Source organism: Pseudonaja textilis, chromosome 6 (genome assembly GCF_049901715.1).
Source record: "Pseudonaja textilis isolate UNSWEBS1 chromosome 6, rPseTex1.2, whole genome shotgun sequence".
NCBI classification, from domain to species: Eukaryota; Metazoa; Chordata; class Lepidosauria; order Squamata; family Elapidae; genus Pseudonaja; species Pseudonaja textilis.
The window spans coordinates 11,029,009-11,053,373 of record NC_141995.1 but is presented as its reverse complement, the minus strand read 5'-3'; the positions used below and the strand labels follow the sequence as shown (position 1 = coordinate 11,053,373).

At 40.4% G+C, this 24,365-nt stretch overlaps 1 protein-coding gene across 4 annotated transcripts; it reads left to right on the top strand.

Moving 5' to 3' along the window:
* Nucleotides 1–3,205: 3,205 nt before the first annotated feature.
* Nucleotides 3,206–24,078, top strand: LOC113453992 (placenta-specific gene 8 protein-like). 4 transcript variants are annotated; one of them, XM_087935859.1, is made up of 5 exons: nt 17,755–17,784; nt 17,880–17,919; nt 19,136–19,254; nt 20,461–20,585; nt 22,382–24,078. In XM_087935859.1, the coding sequence occupies exons 3-5, from the start codon at nt 19,149–19,151 to the stop codon at nt 22,484–22,486; spliced, it is 336 nt and encodes a 111-aa protein (XP_087791985.1). In that variant the 5' UTR covers nt 17,755–17,784; nt 17,880–17,919; nt 19,136–19,148; the 3' UTR covers nt 22,487–24,078. The 4 variants fall into 4 exon arrangements, with proteins under 4 accessions (XP_087791983.1, XP_087791982.1, XP_087791985.1 ...); XM_087935858.1 differs by having other exon boundaries at nt 17,779–17,788; nt 17,881–17,919; XM_087935857.1 differs by lacking the exons at nt 17,755–17,784; nt 17,880–17,919; nt 19,136–19,254; nt 20,461–20,585; nt 22,382–24,078 and adding exons at nt 3,206–3,388; nt 7,681–7,802; nt 9,015–9,139; nt 10,379–10,543.
* Nucleotides 24,079–24,365: the final 287 nt, after the last annotated feature.

The window sequence follows — 24,365 nt, the reverse complement described above, 5'->3', positions numbered from 1 at the left end:
TGAGGACAAAATCTATATCCCACATATGGCATTGCTGTTTCACCTCATCCTGTTCTTTAATAAAATATCAAGATCTACGTTTATCGTCTGGTGTATTGAAATATATAAAGATTTAGCTGCATATCGAGCTACACACAAGGTAACTTGTAGTGAGGACTGAACAGTCCCAGGGACTGGAATATAGGCAAAAGAAACCCAGTTTTAAAATGGGATTCAGAAAATCCAAGAAACTGCAGGAAAGAACACCTTCTGGACAATTACTCCAGAAAAAGTACCTGAAGAAAAGAAGCTCCATCTCATAATGCTTTTTGCTTTTTTTCAGGATGCTGTCAAACGGCTGCCTTCAGATACAGCCTTTTGAGATGTTCAAAAGGTTTTCAATCAAGCCTAAAATCAAGACTCCAGAGCAAAGTTAGCAGTGCTGGGGGAGATATAAGAATAAGGTTGTCCAAAAAAATTGTTCTGGGATGAAATTTCCTAGGGCTTAGCAAGTTAATCAAGCCAACCGGTGATACCAAACTATTTAGGGTGGTTCAAACTAAAAAAGGATATGGATGTGATCTCAGAGTAAATACACAAGGGTAAAATGATGTCACTGGGCACCAAGAAAAGAAAAAAAAAGAAGAGAAAAGTAAAAGGAAAGGAAAGCTTTCATGGAAAAACAAAGTCCAGTTGCCTTTTGAAAAATCACCTTTAAGACAACCATGACCTGGGTGACTGAGAATCACCATGGACCAAAAGAAAAGAAAACAGAGAAGGGAAGAGGAGAGGAGAGGAGAGGAGAGAGAGAAAAAAAAACCCAAAGCACCTGGTGGTGTGTAAACAAGAAAAGGATCTTGTAAATATCAATCCAATTATCAAATGACCTTGGGAGGCAGGAGGAAGACCAGGCAAAGGTCAGATAAGAGGCAGCTGAGCCCACAGACAAAATGGGGCACGGCAAACATCTCAAAATTAGTTTCATTCATTTTTTTTCCTTTTACTCTAAAGGTAGGAGCAGGGAAAGATGTACTTGCAGACTGGGAAGATTCTGTTAATGCAACCTGACAATAAAGAGAGAACTGATACTCCTCTATTTGATTCTTGTCTGGACTGCCCCGCAAGGCTCACACAAATACTCTATTAAGAATCCTGAGAATGTCTTGTTGCACATGGAAAATAATTCTATCTTGCTTTGTGTTCTGAATATTAAATTAGGCCGTTTACCAGCTTTAGAAAATCTGGAAAGATTTCAATACTTCCTCACAAAGTACAGGATTCCATCTCCCTAAAATGTAGCATTGGAATAATAGCAATAGCACTTAGGCTTATATACGGCTTTATAATGCTTTACAGCCCTTTCTAAGCAGTTTACAGAGTCAGCATATTGCCCCCCAACAATTTGGGTCCTCATTTTATCCAACGCTGAGTCAACCTTGAGCCTGGTGGGATTTCAACTGCCAAATTGTAGGCAACTGGTTGCAGAAGTAGCTTGCAATACTGCATTCTAACCACTGCGCCACAGAGGCTCTTTTTGTATCTATACTATACAATATATATAATACACATTTTGTAGGCCAGAAGGCTAGTTAGGTACAAGAACCTGGTGTGAAGAAGCCAACTTCTGCCCAAGATCAAAGAAAGACAAAACTTTTCTTTTTTAATTTCTGTATAGAAGCAGAAGAGGACACCTCTGGATTTCATACCTAAACGACATGCTGAAAATCAATCTGAGTTATTTGTGTACATTTACCACAGGAAACAAAAATACGAGAATTGCTGGTTGATTACACAGTTACATGACAGACACTCATGCTCACAAAGCAAAGCTATCCCATAATACTCTATTGACTTTTTATTCCTATTTCCTTGCCAGAGTATAGAACAGAACAGAACAGAACAGAACAGAATAGAATAGAATTCTTTATTGGTCAACTGTGATTGGACACACAAGGAATTTGCCTTGGTGCATATGCTCTCAGTGTACACAAACAAAAAATAAAATATATTCATAAAGAATCATAAGATAAAAACACTTAGTGATAGTCATAGGATACTAATAAGCAATGAATACTAATAAGCAATCATACTAGGAAAATAAAAACAATATAAGTTGTAAAGATACAAGCAAATGTATATAGATATAAGTGGGAAGAGATAGGTACTAGTAAGAATGAGAAGAATAGCAATGCAGTCTTAGTAGTCAATTTGGAGTTGACTATCCCTTGGTGTGTGTTTTTACTATGCTAATAAACTTTGTTCACTTCCGGATCCTTGTCCCTAATCACTGCTTGAACTAAATATCATGTCATCTTCCTTAATTCCAGTAATGGCCTCGACTGCATTTGTACCTAGTCTACAGATGGTCATTCACTCTGGTTCTTGCTGACAGAAAATGTTACTTCTTGCAGGCAAACTCTTGGCTAATCTAGCTGAAATTAATTCAGAGCTTAGAAAAGTCCCTATTATTAATAAAAATAATCAAACAAAGGACAACTCGCTTTGGCCAACTCGCTGCAGGACAACTTGCCATGGCCATCCCACCTTACAATAACAGGACAATTCAACAATTCAATTTAAGTATTTAAAATAATTTAAAAGTATATTTTATTTTTTGACATTCATATTTCATTTTGTCTCTGTTTTTGCATCCTTTCCTTGATGATTCTATTCCACCATTATCTGATATTAGCGGAACTCTTATCCTGCAGTGAATTGGCCTCAGAAAGTTGGCCGTGGCAAGTTGGCCACACCGAGTCATCCTAGACCTGAGCCAATCACCAGGAGATAGAGAATTCTAGTTCCACCTAATCCATGAAATCCAGCTGGGTGGCTTTGGGCCACGCCATGCACTCTCTCCCATCCCATAATCTCAAGTTCAGGTGACAAGCTGGTCAGTCAATTCACAATCAATGGATTGACACTAAGCTGATCTGGAAAAGACAAAAAAAAATCTAACCCTGTGTTTGTGGGAAAATGCTAGGAAGATATATATATATATATATATTTGTAAAAGCCTGTCTTCAATCAGCAGAAATCCACTTCAGTATTTTTGACCTCCAGGTACTTTTCTTTAACATAAACATCTAATTACTTTGCTGGGAAACGGCACGGGTTTCCAGATGCTATGTTGAAATACCTCTGTAATTATCATTTGATTTGAGAAGAACACTCCACAGCCGTTTCTAAGTGCTTGGTTAAGTGGCAACTGTGTCACCTAATGTACCTCTCCATAATATTACAAGCTAATAGGATCTAAATAGGAAGCCTTGAAAAATTGGGACCTCCCTTGAAAACAAACAGGAAGGTAATCTGATCATTATTTTTCACTTTTCAAAAACAGAAGATGGTGACAAGAAAGGGTTCCTAGCAGAAGAAGACTCCTAACTCCTCAAAAGCATTACCACAGGTCAGAAACAGAATTAATTTATCAGATTTTTCCCCCCCCTAATTTGATTTAGTTGCCAAAGATGGACTGATGCAAAGTGCAGAAGATGCTGAGAATTAGACGACAGAATGCAGGGAAACAATCTGGCACATAATAATGGCCCACATTAAAACGATAAGTAATTCAATATTGTGTTTTTAATATGTACTAATCATTTTGGAATGAATCTTAATATGACTTGCTTTAAAACTCATTAACTTTAGAGCACATCTGCTTTGTAGACCATTTCTTTCAGAAGGCTTGAAAATAGGTCTTCAAAGCAGGGAAATTTATAAAAGCTTTAGAATTTGTAGCTATAGAACTCGGACAGATTGAGTGAATACCGATTCTCCAGGTCTAGTCTTACTTTACTATCCTTTATCATTGCTCCCTCTGATTATCACAGAGTAGCACTTATTTCTAAACTGTCTTAGATTTGGGGGAATTACAAAGCCAAGCCATTTTAGTGGGCAAGATAGCCTTTTTAATAGAGTTCATCTGAACGCATAAACATGGCACGGGTGTGCAATTTGCAAAACATCATGCAGGTTTGTTTTTTTCACAAGGAAGAATAATTTTAACACATGCACCCTCAGTTTCTTCTATCTGACTCTTTAATTTACCTGGCAGGATTTGCAGTGGGGGTATTTACGATTTCCATCCTGGGCCAGTACTAGAGATCTTTTGTCTATGGAGATTCTCAATCATCCAGACCATGGTTGTCCCAAATATGCTTTTTCAAGAGGCAACTGGACTTTATTTTTTTAAAAAAATAAATTTTATTGAATAAACATTAAAACCAATTGAACACAGTGCAACTTTCCTGGCCATCATTTTGGCCATACAAATTATGGTATAGAGATACACATAAGTTAATTTCCTTTTTCCCTTATGTTATTAGTATATTATTTCTATTTACATTTTGCATATTGCATATTTTGCACATTGCATATTATTTCTATTTACATTTATCTACATTTATCTACAATTATGTACATATTCGCAACCATCTTTTATACTCATGCATTCTTATCATCTCATATTTGTCCATTATATTCCATTCTCTTTGGTTTACAAAACTTGAGCTTTCATTCATATAAAGCGTCAACCCTTTCTTTCTTTCTCCTTGACTCCAGCCATTGACACATTTTACTTCAGACTTCATACTACTCTGTCTCACCGTTATCTTTGATTTCTCAAGACAACTGGACTTTCAACTAGGCAATTGGAATTGAAATCTACCAGTCACAAAAGGGCCATCGTTCCCCAACCCTGTTGTAGATGGTTAGCTGATGCCTGGTTGATTTTGTCTTTATTTGGAAGTTAAAAACTATTTCAGGTTAGGAAACTGGATGAGAACCCTCTAGCCCAGGGGTGTCAAGCTCGATTTCATTGAAGGCCGCATCAGGGTTGTGTTTGACCTCAGGAGACCAGGGTGGGTGTGGCCAGCTCAACATCACTCATGTTGGGGGCGTCTGCGGGGGCCTGAGCACTCTCAGCAAAAACAGGCTCCCGAGCTCCATTTTTGGCTGCAATGGTCTCCTGCAGACCTCTGCCAGTGAAAATGGAGCTCCATTTTCATTGGCAGAGGGACTATGGGCCAATCTTTCACTGTTTCCAGGGTAGCCCCGTGTGCCAGATCTAAGCACCCGATGGGCCAGATCTAGCCCACAGGTCTTGAGTTTGACATCCCTGCTCTAGCAAATAATAAGATCGGAGATAAACAGGAGACTGTGGGTACAAGTTTGCCCTGAGCCGTGAAAGCCAGCTGGGTGTTCTGACCAAGGCTTTCTGAGACCGTAATTAAGCACATGCTTAGTCCAAACAACTCTCGAGATAAGCACCCACCTTTATCTCCTTTGAATTGCTGCCAACAACTAAAGTGCCAAATTAACTGTAACAAACCAAAATGAAGTACAAAGTCCACACAGAGCTTCAAGGTTTAATCCGAACAGAGCGAATGACCTTGCTTTCTTTTATACCTTATGGGAGGGCCAATCACCTCCAAGCCTTACTCCTGAGTTGCCCCTTTTGTCTTAGCTGCTCTTGTCTTCTGGCAGCTCTGTGCAGGCGCATTGGGAACAGGCTCCCCTTGTTCCTCTGCCTCACTGCTGCCAGATTCTGGAGATTCCAGAGTCAGCACATAACTCCCAGATGGTCCTGGCCCCATCTCCGCATCAGATACAGGACCCTCATCTGGGAGTCCTTCCCAGACTCCCAGGCTGGTCCCTGTTCTTCCACACTGTCCGATTCTGCTGCTGTCTGCACAGGCTGCTGGCGAACCACAACATTGGGTGACTTGGGCCAGTCTCTCTCTCAGCCCAATCCAATTTACAGGGTTGTTATTGTGGGGAAAATAGGAGAAGGAAATTGTGTTTGATATGCTTGCCGCCTTGAATTATTTGTAAAAATAATAACAAAGGCAGGATACAAATAAAATAAAATGGTCAGTAGTGTTGGAAGGGTCAGAAATAGTGAGGGATCTGCTATTTGACCCCTAGAATCTGAAACAGAAAAAAGGCAGAAATATCAGAATTGTTTCTAAAGATGGAGCAAGGAAGAATTTATTTAAAGATGATTTCTAAGCATTCCAATCATAACATTTCATGATTTCATCTAATCCAAGTTTCGTTCCTCCTCCCACCATCTCTTTTATTTTTTGTTTTCTTAAGTTTGTTTGTTTTTAACTTGACTGAAACAAAAATTACTTCCTCATTTAAAACAATATCTAGCCAATTGTCTGGTAGGGTAATCCCCTTTCGGTTTTAAACCACAAAAGCAGGAGGCAGCCAACGGGCAGAGTTTATTACAGCTCAGCAAAGGGGAGGAGGAGGAGGAGGAGGAGGAGGAGGAGGAAGAAGAAGGAGGAAGAAGAAGAAGGAGAAGGAGAAGGAGAAGGAGAAGAAGAAGAAGAAGAAGAAGAAGAAGAAGAAGAAGAAGAAGAAGAAGAAGAAGAAGAAGAAGAAGAAGAAGAAGAAGAAGAAGAAGAAGAAGAAGAAGAAGAAGAAGAAGAAGAAATCTTGTTTTGCTTGAAATCCTTCTGCCTTTGCTTTTGTATTTATTCTAAACTAATACAATTTTCCAAGCTTTTATCACCCTGTATCCAATCTGCTTGTTAAAAGACCCTCTTGTGAAATTTGCAATTATATTACAGAATGTGAAACCTCTTTTTTAAAAAAAAAAATTGGAAAAACAGATTCTAAAGTAACACATTTTTACAGAGGAACAATAAGGAATAATAAGGAGAAATTAAGCATTTCATTTCTAATTCTCACCCTTACAGTTTCCCAATGTCTAAATTTTGAAATGCTTGTTTATTTTTATTTATTGAATATCTGTACTGTCTACTACAATTTAAAGAGAAGAAACAAAAAGAAAACACAGTTTTTCTATGGCCGTGAAGAATCTCTCCTGCTTGCAATACAGCTGATACAGTACCAGAAAGAAAGACAAGAAGCAATGGATGGAAAGTGATCAAGGAGAGAAGCAACCTGGAATTAAGGAGAAATGTCTTAACAGTGAGGACAATTAGCCAGTGGAACAGCTGGCCTCCAGAAGTTGCGGGTGCTTCATCACTGGAGGTTTTTAAGAAAAGACTGAACGGCTACCTATCTGACATGGGATAGGGTCTCCTGCTTGAGCAGCGAGTTGGACTAGAAGACCTCCAAAGTCCCTTTCCAGCTCTATTATGATTGATTGATAAGAGAATCTGCAAATATTAAATGATGCTTCCCTCCTCTACACTTGTTCCTATATGACTACTAGTTAATAGCACAGCATGGTCCACTTGCCTTTTAGAAAGGCACCTTTGGGACAACCATGACCTGGATGATTGAGAATCTCCATAGACAAAAAACAGAAGAAGGCAACTGTATCATACCAGACTACTAGACTGACTATCGGCCATAAGACAGACCATTGGTCAACTTAATTAGCTTTCAGAAATTGAGGTAAGCCAATGGCCTGCCAGCAGTCACCCAGGTTCCAGATCACAAATTTCAGGGACGAGAACCAAGGGAGGAAGAAGCAATTAGCTGAGTGCAGCGGGAGCCACTCTTTCAAAATGACAGAGGACAATTGGACATTCCGTATGACTTTGTCCCAGGTTGAGAGTTTAAGATTCTCGCAATACTAATTTGTGTATCAGAAAGACTTCATCCAGAATTGAATCTAACAAACAGATCCCATTCTGTGGAATTGGGACTGAGATCACCTTCTACCATGTCTCTTCATTGATCTCTTCTCTTTTTGACTGTCTTCTTTCTTTTTCTTAGAATATTGCCCACAATGAATGTTCAACCAAAGGTTGTCACTCAGCCACAGGTGGTGGCGACCCAGCCCAAGACAAACAATTGGCAAACGGATGTATGTGACTGCTTTAGCGATTGTGGAGTCTGTAAGTGACCCAGACAGTAACTGAAAGTGGGGTTCTCAAAACCTTCTTGGGAAGATTGGGCTGAATATCCTCCCAGACTGGATAGGTTGCAGAAGTCAATTGTACCTTATAATTTGAGCAATAGATGTTTAATTATTGAACATCCTATTGGATTGGATTTAGGATGGCAGGATATAAAAGGAGACACGGCTTCTATACTATTAAAAGTTGTGCATGGAACTTTTTAAAGTTTTACATGAAGGAGACGAGCAGGCTGAGCCTGAGGGTGGGGTTAAACACACCATCAGTTTGGAGTCGCTATGCTCCCAAAGGATCAGCCTCCCCCCAATGAATTCTGTTGACTCTTAATTAGCTCTAAACTGCCTTGACCATTAGTAAATCTGATTCTTGTATAAAGCATGAGATAAATTCTATTCCAGTGCCTGGTTTCTTGCGCCGGATGCAACACAACTGAAGAATTATGCTAAAAGATTCTTTTAAAGAAAAGAATATGATGTTCTCCAGATGTTTTGATTTTAAATTTTCATAAACTTGCTGTTTTTGGAGCTTGGTTGTTTTCTTGCACATGTTTCATTACCCAGGTAGGGAATATCACCAGTGCTAGGTCAGCATCACTACTAGTACTAAAGATGTTACTTACTTGGGGAATGAAATATCTGCAAAAACAACCAAGTTCAGAGAATATCAAGGACACAACAGCTCAAATGGGAGTTATAAATATTCTCTTCCATTGGTAATTGTCAGGCACAATCAACCCATGTGCAAAAAATTCAATTAGCTATTTTATTACTCAAGCCTATAACATAGGAATCTTCTCAGACTGGCAGTCCCCATCTGGGTCAAACTAGATAAGGTTAAACAGCATTCAAGGAAGATCAGACTTCACTCATGTATGGATTTCAGACTAGTTCCCTGTTTGACGCCTCTCCCTGACTCAGCCAGTTTCTCTCCGACAGTAATTTCCTTGATTCTTTTTCATAACAGTTGGGAACATCACTATAGAGAAAAATGCAATGGGCTGTGGTTTTAATTTAATGTGGTTTGTAAAATTTTCAGCCCTCCCCTCTCCTAGCTGATGTTTTAACTAGCATTTTCACTTGCAGTTTTAATGTTGCAGTAATTGTATAATTTGCACTTTCTGGGCCATCAATCTTATGTCACTCAACACTGTGCCAAAATCTTTCTACAAGGGCTTTTTCTCCCTCTCTATAGGTCTCTGTGGAATGTTCTGCTTCCATTGTTTGTCATGCCAGGTTGCTACAGCTATGAATGAATGTTGTTGCTGTGGTGCAACTGTGGCCATGCGAGCTGTCTACAGGACAAAATACAATATCCCTGTAAGTAGATTACCTTGCCCAAGACTAGACAAACTTCAGGTTTATAAACTCTAGTTAAAAACAAACAAACACACAAACTAGACTCATAAGTAGAACTTAAGAGAGAAATATCAGTTCAGAAACGGGCTGGGGCAATTTGCCACAACCCGCTTGTTGCAGGATAACTTGTCATGGCCAACTCACCATGGGACAACTCACCAAGGTAAAATTCAACAATTCAATCTAATTATTTAAAATTATTTTAAAAATTATTTTAATTTTTGTCAGTCACATTTCATTTTGTCCCTCCTTTGTCATCTTTTCTTCATTGATTCTTTTCAGTGCTGTGATTCAAAGATTTTTACCACTAGGCGTGGCTTGGTGGGCATGCTTTGCGCCTATGCACACACTTCGCTTATATGTGTGTGCCAAACGGACGCAGGCGCAGAGGCATTTGCGCAGGCGCAGAGGTGTTCCAACTCACCTCCTGCAAGCCTGCAATCTCCCTGACGCTTCAGCAGCTGCCGCGCGGCACTCTGTTGTGCTGCGCAAAGCAGCTGCACTTCAAAAGCAGGGAATAAAGGTGAGTATGGGAGCCCAGGAGGGCCAAACAGCAGAGCGGTGAAGAGAGCAGATTCAGTCTCTGGTGCTCATCGGCGCTACCAGGTCGGGAGAACCGGGCTGAACCGGGAGAATACCACCACTGATTCTTTTCCATCATTTCTGCTTTAGTGTAATTTTTGTCACATGGCAAGTTTTCCCTCAGTGAGTTGGCTACAGTGAGTTGGTTGGGGCAAGCTGTCCTCAGAAAGGCAGTGCATAAACAATCCAGAAATTTGTGAGAGGAAAAAACCTGACCTGGGAAGTGAACAGATAATTCTTCCATTTGTTATCTGCAGCAGGCCATAATCTTTCAGACTTATAAAAATGAAAATAAAATGATACTTTTTTCACACCAAACATAACTATCGCCTCTACTTGGCTCATAAGGATGAGAAGGCAGAATGTGTCACAAGTCCCATCTATTAGGGATTGTCATCTGTGGGATCATGAAAAACGACCTTCTCGGTGGTAGCCCCTGGGTGCCCCCTTAGCGTGCGCTTTGTAACTTTGAACGGTCACTAAACAAACTGTTGTAAGTCAAGGACTGCCTGTATTTTGCCACCCAACACAGAGTTAGCTTTTCATGATTCCATATATCTACATCATGATTTTATTGGAAAGGTTATGGATTAATTTGGTTTCTTTTCTTTTCAACAGGGATCCATCTGTGGGGATACCTTCATTGTGGGGTGTTTGCCTGCTTGTTCTCTCTGCCAAGTCCAGAGAGATATCAAAAAAAGGAAAGAAATGGGGATATTCTAGAAGACTTCCTTCTAAACTCCTTTACATTTGTCCCTTTTTCATTAAAATTCTGAGAAGTAAGATGCAGTAGAGTAGTTTGTAGGAAGTATTGTTATTTGGAGGCACCCTTGCTTTATTCTTAACCCAAAGATTACATTTTAGCACTGATTCAGCGGTCAAACACTAGTCGCACAAACACTTTTTGCTCCTTTTTGTCCTGTCCTTGTCTTTGTTTGTTTTTCCCCGTTTCTTTTAAAATGGAAAACAAAACATTTGGTTGCTGCTGCTATTAAACAATTAAGATTTTTTTTTAAAAAAAAACCCCTACTAGACCTTTGAATATTTACCGGTGGATCTACCATTCTCCCTTTCCTGTTTTAAAGCTACTGGTGATTTTGGTTTGTAAGCTGTAGTAACTGGAGAATATAAGATAAAAAGTGTTTTATTTTTTCACATTTCAAAAACATCTTTTTTAGTGAACAGCACGATTCCAGGTTTTCACATTTCCATACAAACATGACCTTGATTACATATTCATCTTTCACATTTGATTTCATATCATATCATTACATATTTTCGATAAATTTTCTCAAATACTTTTCTCAAACTTATTTTTTATATTTTCTATTCATTTCTTATTTCTTTTTACTTTAAATAATTGTCATATCTTCATATTCATTATACTTTATACTTTTATCTGTCACATTCGCAATTTCATTGCATGTTCTTATTTCATTATTCCAAAAATTCCATTCCTAATTCAAATAATTCAAAAAGTTTCCCCTGTCATTACTAATTTGAGTGTACTACCCCTTTACCTTATACATCATTTAATTAACTCCTCTTTAAATCCTAATAATAATTTATCACTTGTCTAAATGTCTAATGATAATTATTATAATGATATATTATTATAACGATTATATTATAACGATAATATAATCTGACTTTGCTAAGGGCCTTTATCTGCTTAATAAAATCCTAACAACAGGTAGTTCTTGAGAACTGAGCCCAACGTTTAGGTTGTTAAGTGAGAAGTTTGTTAAGTGAGTTTTGCCCCATTTCACGACTTTTCTTGCCACATGCATTAAGTGAATAACTGTAATTGTTGAATTAGTAACACTGCTGTTAAGTGTATCAAACTTTTCCGATGACTTTTCTTATCACAAGGTTGCAAAAGGGAATCACGTGAACCCGAGATACTGCATTTGTCATAAATATGAACCAATTGTCAAACATCCAAATAGAAATCGCGTGACCATGGGGATGCAGCAACAGTCGTAAGTGTGAAAAATGGTCATAAGTAACTTCAAACAGTCACTAAACGAACTGTTATAAGTCGACCATCACTACTGAAGAAATGGAGGCCTGCTTATTTACTTTGTTTCTGTTCTTTCTTTTTTTAAACCATCTTAGTGTCTTTAGTTGCACTGAGGAAATCACAAAAGTTAAAGTTATGTTGGCAAAAATATAAAACATGGCCCTGAAAGTTGTTGGCTACTTCCTGTAAGATCTGCCTGGTATTTGGGTTTTAACCAACATCATAAAAATACTGTATTCACCTATGCTTTGTAGCCTGTTCCATAAAGCAGCTTATGTTAAAACCAAAGGACAAAAGTAAATTATTCAATAAAGTGATTTCAGCAGCCTTATAATACGAATGCATTCTCTTTTTAGCAACTTGGATGCTTTAGAACTCTGCCTATTTCAGAAATACCTGGGCCAGAACCACGTGGGAGAATAATTGATTCATACTTTATATGATGGCCCAAAAGCCCATCTTACCATTAAGTAATATTGCGATTAATTTTGGAAAAAGGAAGTCTGGAAAATATTACAGTTTGCTCAGTTATATTGAACATGCCATTCTGTATGGAGAATTTACCTTGAGATTAATAAAAACACTAACCCTAACCTTGTGCTTCTTATTTCAGTTTTGCGTGTTTCAAATATTATTCTGCTCTATGGAAAAGCAGTATGTGTTATTTCTTTAGGCTGTTTTTTTATGGTGTAATGGTTATTTTATTAACCTAAAGGCTAAGATTTTCATCTGTATATATAAAGGTGGGACAGGACGATATGGGCAAATATTTTATTTTTGTACTGGAATTTCACAAATAACCTAAATTGATGCAAATGTCACTCAGCATTTGCCGTGGTTTCCTCTCAGCACAATGGAAAGAATGAACATTCTGATTCTGTGGTTTTTGTTTTAATTCCCTTTGAGGCAACATTGGTTCTTGGCAACTATTTTCAGAAGCGGTTTGTCCTTGCCCTCCTTCTTGGAGCTCAGAGGTCTGACTGGCCAGCGAGATTTGTGCCTAAGGCAGGAGTAGAATTCAGTCTCCTGGTTTCTAGCTTAATCACTAAAGGTAAAGGTTCCCCTCGCCCATATATGCTAGTCATTTCCGGCTCTGGGGGGCAGTGCTCATTTCCGTTACAAAGCCGAAAAGCCAGCTCTGTCCAAAGACGTCTCCGTGGTCATGTGGCCGAATGACTAAACGCTGAAGGCGCATGGAACACTGTTCTCTTCCCCCCAAAGGGATCCTATTTTTCTACTTGCATTCTACAGTACTTGGACAAGTAACGGGAACTTACTCCGTTATGCGGCGGTAGGGATTTGAACTGCCAAACTGCCAACTACTTTCTCATCTACAAGCTCAGCATCTTAGCTACTGAGCCACTGCATCCCTTTCGCCTTCATAGTTTTAAATGATTCTGTGCGGGAAAAGTTTAAAGTGTTGCTTAACTGAATCCTTTTCACTTATCTATTGTGATGCATCTTTTACAATGTGTTTTAGTTTTTCTAGTTTTTTGTTTCATCGTTTTTTAAGGCTTTTTTTTTCCTTCAAGGCAAACAACATTATGCCAAGTTCAAAAAGACTTGAGAAATAACAAGCTAAATGATCTAAAGTTAGAAAAAGAAAAAGGTAGATAGAATTAAATCTTGTCTATACCATTACAGGATCCTTCCTTCCAGCCTGAATCTACCTTTCATTTATATCCTGGCTTCTGTTCTTTAAACTTTAGTCTTTCTGAGGATCTCATCAATTCCTCCCAACCCTCCTTTTCCTTTTCACACATTAATTCTACTTTCATTTGGTCATTCTGCAATTTGATTCACATTCTTTCTCTCCCAATCTTTTTTTCATACCTTTAAACCGGTTTCTTGGCAATAACTGTGTTGACCGGCCCCCGCAGTCCCTTTTCTCAGCAAGATTTCCAAACTGGATTGCCATTACAAGTAGACCTCAACTTGCCACCCAATTTGGGACTGCAATTTCTCTTTCAGTTTTCAAGGAAATCATAGCTGGTTTTATGACCTTTTTTGCCAAGGTTGTTAAGCGAATCAGCCCAGTTGTTAAGTGAATCAGGCTGTCATTAAGTAAATCTGCTTCCCCCATTGACTTCTGCTTGTTGAAAGCCAGCTACGATGGTCGCAAATGATGATCAAATGACCAGAATAGAGCTGGAAGGGACCTTGGAGGTCTTCTAGTCCAGTCCTATATTCAAGCAGGAGATCATATACCATTTCAGACAAGTGACTGTCCAATCTCTTCTTACAAACCTCCAGGGATGAAGCCCCCACAACTTCTGAAGGGAAAGCTGTTCCACTGGTTAATTGTCCTCATTGTTAAGACATTTCTCCTCAATTCCAGGTTGCTTCTCTCCTTGTTTAGTTTCCATCCATTGTTTTTTGTTCTGCCTTCAGGGGCTTTGGAGAATAGGTTGACCCCCTCCTCTTTATTGCAGCCCCCCAAGTACTGAAATAGAGCTAACATGTGACCCCTAATTCTTCTTTTCTCCAGACTAGCCAAACCCAAATCCTCCAACCCCAGAGGTGGAATTCAGCAGGTTCTGACCAGTTCTGGAGAACCGGTAGCGGAAATTTTGAGTAGTTCGGAGAACCAGCAAATCCCACCTCTGACTGGAGATTTTGCAGTATCCTTCCCCTGCCACGCCCACCAACCCACGCCCACGGAACCGGTAGTAAAAAAAAATGAATCCCACCACTGCTCCAACCATTCTTCATACGTTTTAGTCTCCAGGCCTTTAATCCTCTTAGCTGCTCTTCTTTTCTTCTTCTGTATCAGTAAATACGGCCTGTTGCCAAGTCTGGATTTTAATCCCATGACCACGAGGATACTGCAACGGTTGTTAGGAGAAGTGGTCATAAATCACTTTTTTCAGCATCACTGTGTCATGCCTCTGGTGGAGACTGACTCTGAGGAAGAGGAGGAACAGCCAACAGGGAGTGGGAATGTGGCTCCAGAGGTTGTGGAGGAGGCTGGGGAAGGGCAGAGGCTGTCTGAGCAATCAGAAGAGGATCCAGGCTCATCCCCTATCCATCCTAGGTCATGTAGAGAGGAGAGGATCAGGGAAAACCGAGATCTACTCAGGAGGAGATTACTATGATCCTCCTACCCTCAAATACCCTGATCTAGGCCAGCCATTTGTGATAGAAACAGATGCTTCTGATGTGGCTGTTGGTGTGGTGCTCCTCCAGGCCTATGCTCCCGCAGGCACCTTGTTCCCGTGCACTTATTATTCCTGGAAGTTGTAAGCTCCAGAGCGCAACTATACAATTTGGGACAAGGAGTTATTGGCAGTTAAGGTCACTTTTGAGACATGGCAGCACCACCTGGAGGGGCTCGTCACCAAATCGAGGTTCAGATGGCTCATGGCAATTTGGAACACCTATGTACAGCTTGGACATTGAACCAGCGTCAGATGAGGTGGTACTTATTCTTTGCTCGATTTGATTTCCGATTTGATTTGATTTATCTATGTTCTGAATGGAGGGAATCAACATGGTAACGCCCTGTCTCGGAAGCCCGAGTATACCCAAAGGGAGGATAAAATCTTGCTCCGGACAGTGATTCCGTTGGAGTGGTTTGCAGCCACTGAGAAACCTGTGGACCTCTGAGTGAGGAATGGCAGGACCCATTTGTGGCAGCTCAACGTCAAGAATTGTATGAGAATGGGAGACAAGAGATTCCTTGGGCATATATTGGGGACCTGTTGTGCTTTCGTGATCGCATTTATGTGCCTGGAGGTCCTCTTCATGGCTTTATCCTATGTCAATGTCATGATAGTCCGGTGGCGGGACATTTTGGGGTGTTCAAAACACTGCATTGCATCTCTAGGACATTTAGGTGGCTGAGACTTAAACATGATGTGTTGATATATGTGGCATCTTATGGGATCTGTCGCCAAGCCAAGTATGCTCCTGGTGCACCCCCTGGTCTCTTGCAGCCCTTGCCCATGCCAGAACGACTGTGGGGGGCAGTTTCATTGGATTCCATCATTGAGTTACCACCATCGAATGGTGCTATAGCCATTTTGGTGGTGGTGGATATGTTGACTAAAATGGACCACATTATTCCAATTGCGGGTCTTCCATCAGCCAAGATAATGTCTCAATTGTTTATCTCCCATGTTTTCTGTTTTCATGGGTTACCAGACCACATGGTATCGGATCAGGCAGGTACAATTTATGGCACGCTTCTGGCAGACCCTACTCACGAAACTGCAGGTTCAGGCGTGTCTGTTGTCTGCTCATCACCCCGAAACTGATGGGGGGACAGAGAGAGTGAATGCTATTTTGGAGCAGTACCTCCATTGTTTCAGCAATACTCAACAAGACAATTGGGTTGAAGTGCTGCTGGTGGCAGAATTCGCTTATAACAATGCTCAACATGCTTCCACCCATGTGTCCCCTTTCTTTGCTAACTATGGTTTTCATCCATGACTTTTCCCTTTAGCCCCGTCTGATTCGCCAGTTCCAGCAGTGGATATGTTCTTGCAGGAGTTAAAAGCCATGCACCACATGGTCCGCGATCAATTAGAGAGAGCCAAGGAGGACTATAAATGGTTGGCAGACCGACATCATTGCAATGTTTCACCTTTAGCGGTAGGTAATCGGATTTGGCTCTCTACTCAACACTTACCAACGACACAACCATCAAAAAAGCTCGATCACTGTTATTTGGGACCTTTTCCAGTTGAGGCGGTGATCAGTCCTGTGGTTTATCGTCTCTCCCTGCCATGGACCATGCATATTGATCCTGTTTTTCATTGTTCCCTGTTAATCCCTGCCTCGGCTGACAGTCCGCATAGACAGGCTCCATCACAGCTGGCCCAAGTAGCCCTTCTGGGAGTGAAGGAGTACGAAGTGGACAGCATCCAAGATTCATGCCCGTTGCAGGGCCGATTTCAGTATTTGGTGGCATGGAAAGATTATGAACCAGAGGACTTCAACTGGGTTGATGCCACTGATGTTCATGCTCCTCATTTGGTCCAGGACTTTCACACTCGGTTTCCTCAACATCCTCATCCACCTGGTCCCAGGGGAGGGGCCCTGCAGGGGGGATAGTGTCATGCCCCTGGTGGAGACTGACTGCGGAAGAGGAGGAACAGCCAAAAGGGAGTGGGAGTGTGGCTCCAGAGGTGGTGGAGGAGGCTGGGGAAGGGCAGAGGCTGGCTGAGCAATCAGAAGAGGATCCAGGCCCATCCCCTATCCATCCTAGAGCATGCAGAGAGGAGAGGATCAGGGAAAAGCGAGGACTACTCAGGAGGAGATTACCATGATCCTCCTCGTGGCTTGCAGCTGGGAGCTATGTATATAAGTTTGTAACTGCATAGTCAGAATTGCTGGAGTCAAAGTTTGGTGTTTCCTTTGAAAGAGGTTTATCTTTGTTGGCGTTCTTCCCATGGACTCTCCTCGGTTATTTTCCTGGGGTTTATGATTAGTTATCTTGGCTTGCTTCGGAACTCTCGTCAATGCGGTTTGTTTTGGTTTCCTTTTGCCTCATTATTTACTTTTGTGACTTTAAACTGCACCTAATAAAACAGTGAAGTTAAGTTGAAGGCATTACCGGACTTTAATGTATGTTTTGGGGTTTGGGTTATTTTGAGAGACTACAGGTCATCACACACTGTAACGTTGAGTGTTGCTAAATCAATGCTTCTAAGTGAAGGACTATCTGTGATTAAAGGTACTGGAAAGGTCAAAAATACTGAGGGATCTAGAATCTGAAACAAAACAAAATCAGAATTGTTTTTAAAGATGGGACAATGAACAATCAATTTAAAGATAATGTCTAAGCATTCCCAACCTTTACATCTCCTTATTTCTTCTAAAGCAAGTTTTGTTTCTCCTCTGACCACCTCTTTTGGATTGTTTTTCCTTAAGTTTGTTTAAAGAAAAACATGCCCATCTTGCGGAAATAAAAATCATTTCCTCGTTTGAATAAACTATGGGCAGAGTTTATTGCAGCTTGGCAACGAGAAAGCAAATGAAGAAGAGAAGAAGAAGAAGAAGAGGTTTGAAATCTTGCTTTCTTTGAAATCTTTCTGCCTTTGTTTTTTGTATTGATTCTAAACTAATATTTTTTTCCGAATTTTTATCTTCCTAGATCCAATTGGGTTGTCGAGAGACCGTCTTGTGATATTCGGTATTATATTACAGAATCTGAATTCTCATTTTTTAAACTTGGGAGAAAATAAGAATGATTCCTAAGATATAAAGATGATCCTTTTTTGCAGAAGAAAGCTAAGAAGTGACTGGGATAAATTAAGTGTTTAGTTTCAAATTCCCCCATTCCTAGTCCTAAATTTTTGAAATCCTTATTTTTATTTATTGAATATCTGTGCTGCCTATTGAAATATCTATACTGTATTTAAAGGGGAGAAACAAGAATGGAATGGAATAGGAATATATAGAATAGAATAGAATAGAATAGAATAGAATAGAATAGAATAGAATAGAATAGAATAGAGTAGAGTAGGGTAGGGTAGGGTAGGGTAGGGTAGGGCAGGGTAGGGTAGAGTAGAATAGAATAGAATAGAATAGAATAGAATAGAATAGAATAGAATAGACAGGGAAAGAATAGAATTGAATAAATAGAACAGAATAGAATTGAATAAATAGAATAGAACAGAACAGAGCAGAACAGAATAGAATAGCAATAAAGGAGAATGTTTGTAGTTCAAATGAGGCATCCTTGGTACACTCTGAGCTTGCTTGTTTTCATGCAGACTTTTCCTTACCCTAATCTGTGTAGCAAGGAGTGTTGTTTGCTGTCAGTTTATATGCTGGTGGGTTGACTGGGTGGGTGGGGGAAGTCTTAGAGGTTACTTGGGCTGTTTACTGATGGCTCTTTGGAAGTTTCTTGATTGGGGTATTGTTTACTTGATTATTAGTCTGAAGTTAACTTTGGATGCATAGGGTTCTGCGTTGGGCTGTGTGTGTATGTGGGGCTCATGGGGGTGTCACACTTGCATGCATGGGGGGTCATGGGGGTCCACACGCCCATGACTGGGGGGCAGGGGCATGCGCGGGGTGCTCACACACATTTCACTTTGGGGATGCGCGCACCCTTGCGTGCTTTGGATACTTGGTGCCGAGAAGGTTAGCCATCACATGACTAGAACCAAGGGAGGAAGGAGCAATTGGCTGAGTGCAGAGAGAGCCACTCTTTCAAAACAACAGAAGACAGTTGGATATTCAGTATAGCTTTGTCCCAGGTTTAATTTGTGTATCAGAAAGACTTCATCCAGTATCCAATCTAGCAACCAGATCCCACTCAGTGGAGTTGGACTGAGATCACCTTCTACCAGGCCTGTTCATTGATCTCTTCTCTTTTTGGCTCTCTTCTTTCTTTTTCTTAGAAAATTGTCCACAATGAATGTTCAGTCAGTGGTCATCACTCAACCACAGACGATGGCAACAGTCCAGACCAACAATTGGCAAACAGGCTTATTTGACTGCTGTAGTGACTATGGAGTCTGTAAGTGACCAGGCCAATTACTGAAAGTGTGGTTCTCAAAGCCTTCTTGGGAAGATTGGGCTGAATATCCTCCCAGACTGGATAGGTTGCAGAAGTCAATTGTACCTTATAATTTGAGCAATAGATGTTTAATTATTTAACAGCCTATTGGATAGGAATTAGGATGGCAAAATATAAAAGGAGACAATGTGGCTTCTATACTATTAAAAGTTCTGCATGGAAATTTTTAAAATTCTACATGAAGGACATGAGCAGTTGAGGCCGAGGGTGGGGTTAAACGCACCATTAGCTTGGAGTTGCCATGCTCCCACAGGAGATCTCAATCCAGCCCCCAATGATTTCTGTTGACTCTTAATTAGTGCCAATCTGCCTTGACCATTAGTATAAAGCATGAGGTAAACTCTATTCCAGCACCTGGTTTCTTGCGCCTGATACTACACAACTGAAGAATTATGGAAAAAAAACTGTTAAGAAAACAATTTGGTGTCCTCCTAATGTTTTGAATTTTAATTTTCATAATGAGGGGTCCTTGCTGCTTTCAGAGCTTGGTTTTCTTGCACATGTTTCATTAACCTGGTGGGAATATCATAGGGCAGCATCCTTGTCTTGTACTCAAGCTTTACTTACTTGATTAAAGAATCACCTGGAAGAAAACAACCAAGCTCAGAGAGCACCAAGGACACAACAGCTCAAATGGGAGTTATAAATATTCTCTTCCATTGGTAATTGTCAGACACAATCAACCCAGGTGCAAAGAATTCAATTAGCTACTTTATTACTCAAGCCTATAACATAGGAATCTTCTCAGATTGGCAGTCTGCACCTGGATCAGATTAGATGAGGTTAAACAGCATTCAAGGAAGATCAGACTTCACTCATGTACAGATTCCAGACTAGTTCCCTGTTTGATTCCTCTCCCTGGCTCAGCCAGTCTCTTTCCAACAGTAATTTTCTTAATTCTATTTCATAACAGTTGAAAATATCAGTATACAGAGAAGTGGGATGGGGTGTGCTTTTAATTTAATGTGGTTAGTAAATGTGTTTTTTCAGCACTCCCCTCTGCTAGCTGATGTTTTAACTAGCATTTTCACTTGCGGTTTTGATGTTGCACAAATGGTATAATTTGCACTTTCTGGGCCATAAATCTTATGTCATTCAACACTGTGCCAAAATCGTTCTACAAGGGCTTTTTTTTCCTCTCTATAGGTCTCTATGGAATGTTCTGCTTCCATTGTTTGGGATGCCAGGTTGCTGCAGATATGAATGAATGTTGTTGCTGTGGTGCAAGTGTGGCCATGCGAGCTGTCTACAGGACAAAATACAATATCCCTGTAAGTAGATTACCTTGCCTAGATGAGAGAAACTCCATTTAAACTCTAATTAAAACAAAACAAAACAAAACAGGAACCTAGAATTTTAAGGAACACTTGCCAAGGGAAAATTCAACAATTCAATCTAATTATTTAAAATAATTTATTATATTATTTTAATTTTGGTATTCACATTTCATTTTGTCCCTCTTTTGGCATCCTTCCTTCAATGATACTATTCCATCATCTATTCAATATCAGTGTAATTCTTGTCGCAACCCAAGTTGTCCTATGGTGAGTTGACCGTAATGAGTTGGCCGTGGAGAGTTGGATGTGACAAGCTGCCCTAGACCCACTTAGAAAGGCGGTGCATAAACAATCCATAAATTTGTGGCAAAAAAAAAAGCTGACCTGGGAAATGAACAGATAATTCTTTCATTTGTTATCTGCAGCAGACCATAATCTTTCAGACTTATACAGGGGTGGGATTCAGCCAGTATGGACCGTGTCGGGCGAACCCGTAGTTCCAGAAGTGAATTGGCCCCACTTACCCAACCCTGAGCTACTCTGCAAAGTCCGCATCACCCTACCTGTTGTTACAATAGTTGAATTCCTGCACTGGACTTATAGGAATGGAAATAAAAATGACACTTGTTCCATGCCAAACATAACTATCGCATCTACCTGGCCCACAAGGATGGGAAGGGAGAATATGTTACAACTCCCATCCATGAGGGATTGTCATCTGTGGGACCGTAAAAAAACAAAAACCGTCTTCCTGCTGCTTTTCTGAAAGGCCCTAAAAACAAGGTTTTGTTCGCCTGAGGATCAGAAATAGAAATGGAGATGATCATGTGGTTAATTTTATTGTGTTATTGCTGCCACTGGCGATAGGCGAAGTGGATTTTTTAAAATAGGTTTTCATAATGTAATGGATTTGATTTGACCCGGGGCATGGCACAAAGGCAACACGGTTAAATAAGCATGAAGAGTCCCCTTATTATTTCCAACCTTGCCCCCAATGTCCAGGTTGCCTTCAGCTGGATAAAAACTCTCCCAGGAACAGCCTTTAACTGTTCCCAGCTGCAGCTAACGAAGGAAATCAGGGCTCTTTCCTCCCCAATAAGCCATGCAACTTACGTTGCTCCCTTCTCCATTCCTTCCTGCGTGCCCTAGGAGGAAGAGGGGTGGGCCTGGGTCTTACTCTGAATTCCCTCTCCCTTGTTCTACCTCTTCCCTGCTCTGCCCAGATTGACTGTGCCCTTCCCGGTTTCTTCCACAGCCAACAGAGCCACACTTCCACTCCCTGTCAGCTGTTTGGCTTTCCCCTCTGAGTCAGATTCCAACAGGGGCATGACAGGATTTCTGTTGTTAAGTGGGACATTAGTTAAGTCCAATTTTGCAACCTTTCTTGCCATAAGTGGTTCAATGAATCACTGCAGTTGTTAAGTTAGTAATGAAGTTGTTAAGTGAATCTGGCTTCCCCACTGACTTTACTTGTCAGAAGCTCACAAAAGGGGATCGTATGACCCTGGGACAGTGCAAGCATCCTAAATATGAGCCAGTTGCCAAGCGTCTGAAATTTGATCACATGAAACCTGGGGATATTGCAAGGTCGCAATTGTGAAAAATGACCGTAAGTCACATTTTTCAGTGCCATTGTAACTTTGAACGGTCACTAAACGAACTGTTGTAAGTCAAGGACTGCCTGTATTTTGCCATCCAACATACAGTTAGCTTTTTATGATTCCATATCTCTACATCATGGTTTTATTGAAAAGGTTACGGATTGATTTGATTTCTTTTTTTTTCAACAGGGATCCATCTGTGCGGATACCATCATTGTGGGGTTTTTCCCCGTTTGTTCTCTCTGCCAAATCCGGAGAGATATCAACAGAAGGAAAGAAATGGGGATATTCTAGGAAACTTCATCCTAAACTCCTTTACATTTGCCCTTTTTTCATTAGAATTCTGAGAAGATGCAGTAAAGTAGTTTGTATGAAGTACCATTATTTAGAGGCACCCTTGCTTTGTAGTTCTAAGCATATTCTTAACCAAGAAATTACATTTTAGCAATGATTCAGAGCTCACAATCCTTTCACACAAAAACTTGCTCTTCTTTGTCCTGTCCTTGTTTTTGCTTGTTCTTCCCATTTCTTTTAAAATGGAAAACAACATAGTTTACTAGCTAAACAATTCCTATACACAGTTCTTCTCTGATCTGTTTAGTATTTGGGTTTTAACCAACATCATAAAAATACTGTATTCACCTATGCCTTGTAGCCTGTTCCATAAAGCAGCTTATGGTAAAACAAGGGACAAAGTAAATTATTCAATAAAGTGATTTCAGCAGCCTTAAATATAATAATATGAATGCATTCTTTTTTTTAGCAACTTGGATGCTTTTGTTCTGACCAAGGCTTCCTGAGACCGTAATTAAGCAAACACTTAGTACAAACAAGTCTTGTTTTATTTCAACACTGGGAATTATGTTCATTCCCAGCTTGTAATGAGTCCCAAACAGTCCCTCGAGATAAGCACCCACCTTTCTCTCCCTTGAATTTCTGCCAACAACTGAAGTGCTAAATTAACTGTAAAAAAACCACCGAAATACAAAGTCCACACAGAGTTTCAACGTTGAATCTGAACAGAGCAAATGACTTTGCTTCCTGCAAAGGTTTCTCTACTTTTGCATCTCCTTTATACATTATGAGAGGGGCAATCACCTCCCAACCTTACTCCTGAGTCACTCCTTTTGTCTCAGCTGCTTGTCTTCTAGCAGCTCTGTGTACACGCGCACTGGGAACAGGCTCCCTTGGGTCCTCTGCTTCACTGCTGCCAGATTCCGAAGTTCCAGAGGCAGCAACCCACTCCCAGATGGTCCTGGTCCCATCCCTGCATCGGATGCAGCACCCTCACACAAGTCCTCCCCAGGCTCCTGGACTGGTCCCCGTTCTTCCCCACTGTCTGATTCTCCACAGGCTGCCAGCGAATCACAACAGCTTTAGAACTCTGCCTATTTCAGAAATACCTGGGCCAGAACCACGTGTGAGAATAACTGATTCATACTTTATATGATGGCCCAAAAGCCCATCTTAGCAGTAAGTAATATTGCAATTAATTTTGGAAAAAGGCAGTCTGGAAAATATTACAGCTTGCTCAATTATATTGAATATGCCATTCTGTATGGAGAATTTACCTAGAAATTAATAAAAGTAGCCTTGTGTTTCATATTTCACATTTTGTGTGTTTCAAATATTATTCTGCTCTACAAAAAAAGCAGTATGTGTTATTCCTTTAGGCTGTTTTTATGATGTAATGGTTATTTTATTTATCTAATGAGTAAGATTTTCATCTGTACTGTATATCTAAAGCTGGACAAGACGATATGGACAAATCTGTTATTTTTGTACTGTAATTCCACAAATAACGTAAACTGATGCAAATGTCACTCAGCGTTTGCCCTGGTTTTCTATAAACACAATGGAAAGAATGAACAATATGATTCTGTGGATTTTGTTTTAATTCCCTTTGCGTCAATGTTGGTTCAAAAGCGGTTTCTCCTTGCCCTCCTTCTTGGAGCTCACAGGTCTGACTGGTCAGCAAGCTTTGTGCCTAAAGCAGGACTAGAATTCAGTCTCCTGGTTTCTAGCATGTTGCCTTAATCATTAAAGGTAAAGATAAAGGTTTGCACATACGTGCTAGTCGTTTCTGGCTCTAGGGGGCGATACTCATCACCGTTACAAAGCCGAAGAGCCAGTTCTGTCCAAAGACGTCTCTGTGGTCATTTGGCTGGCATGA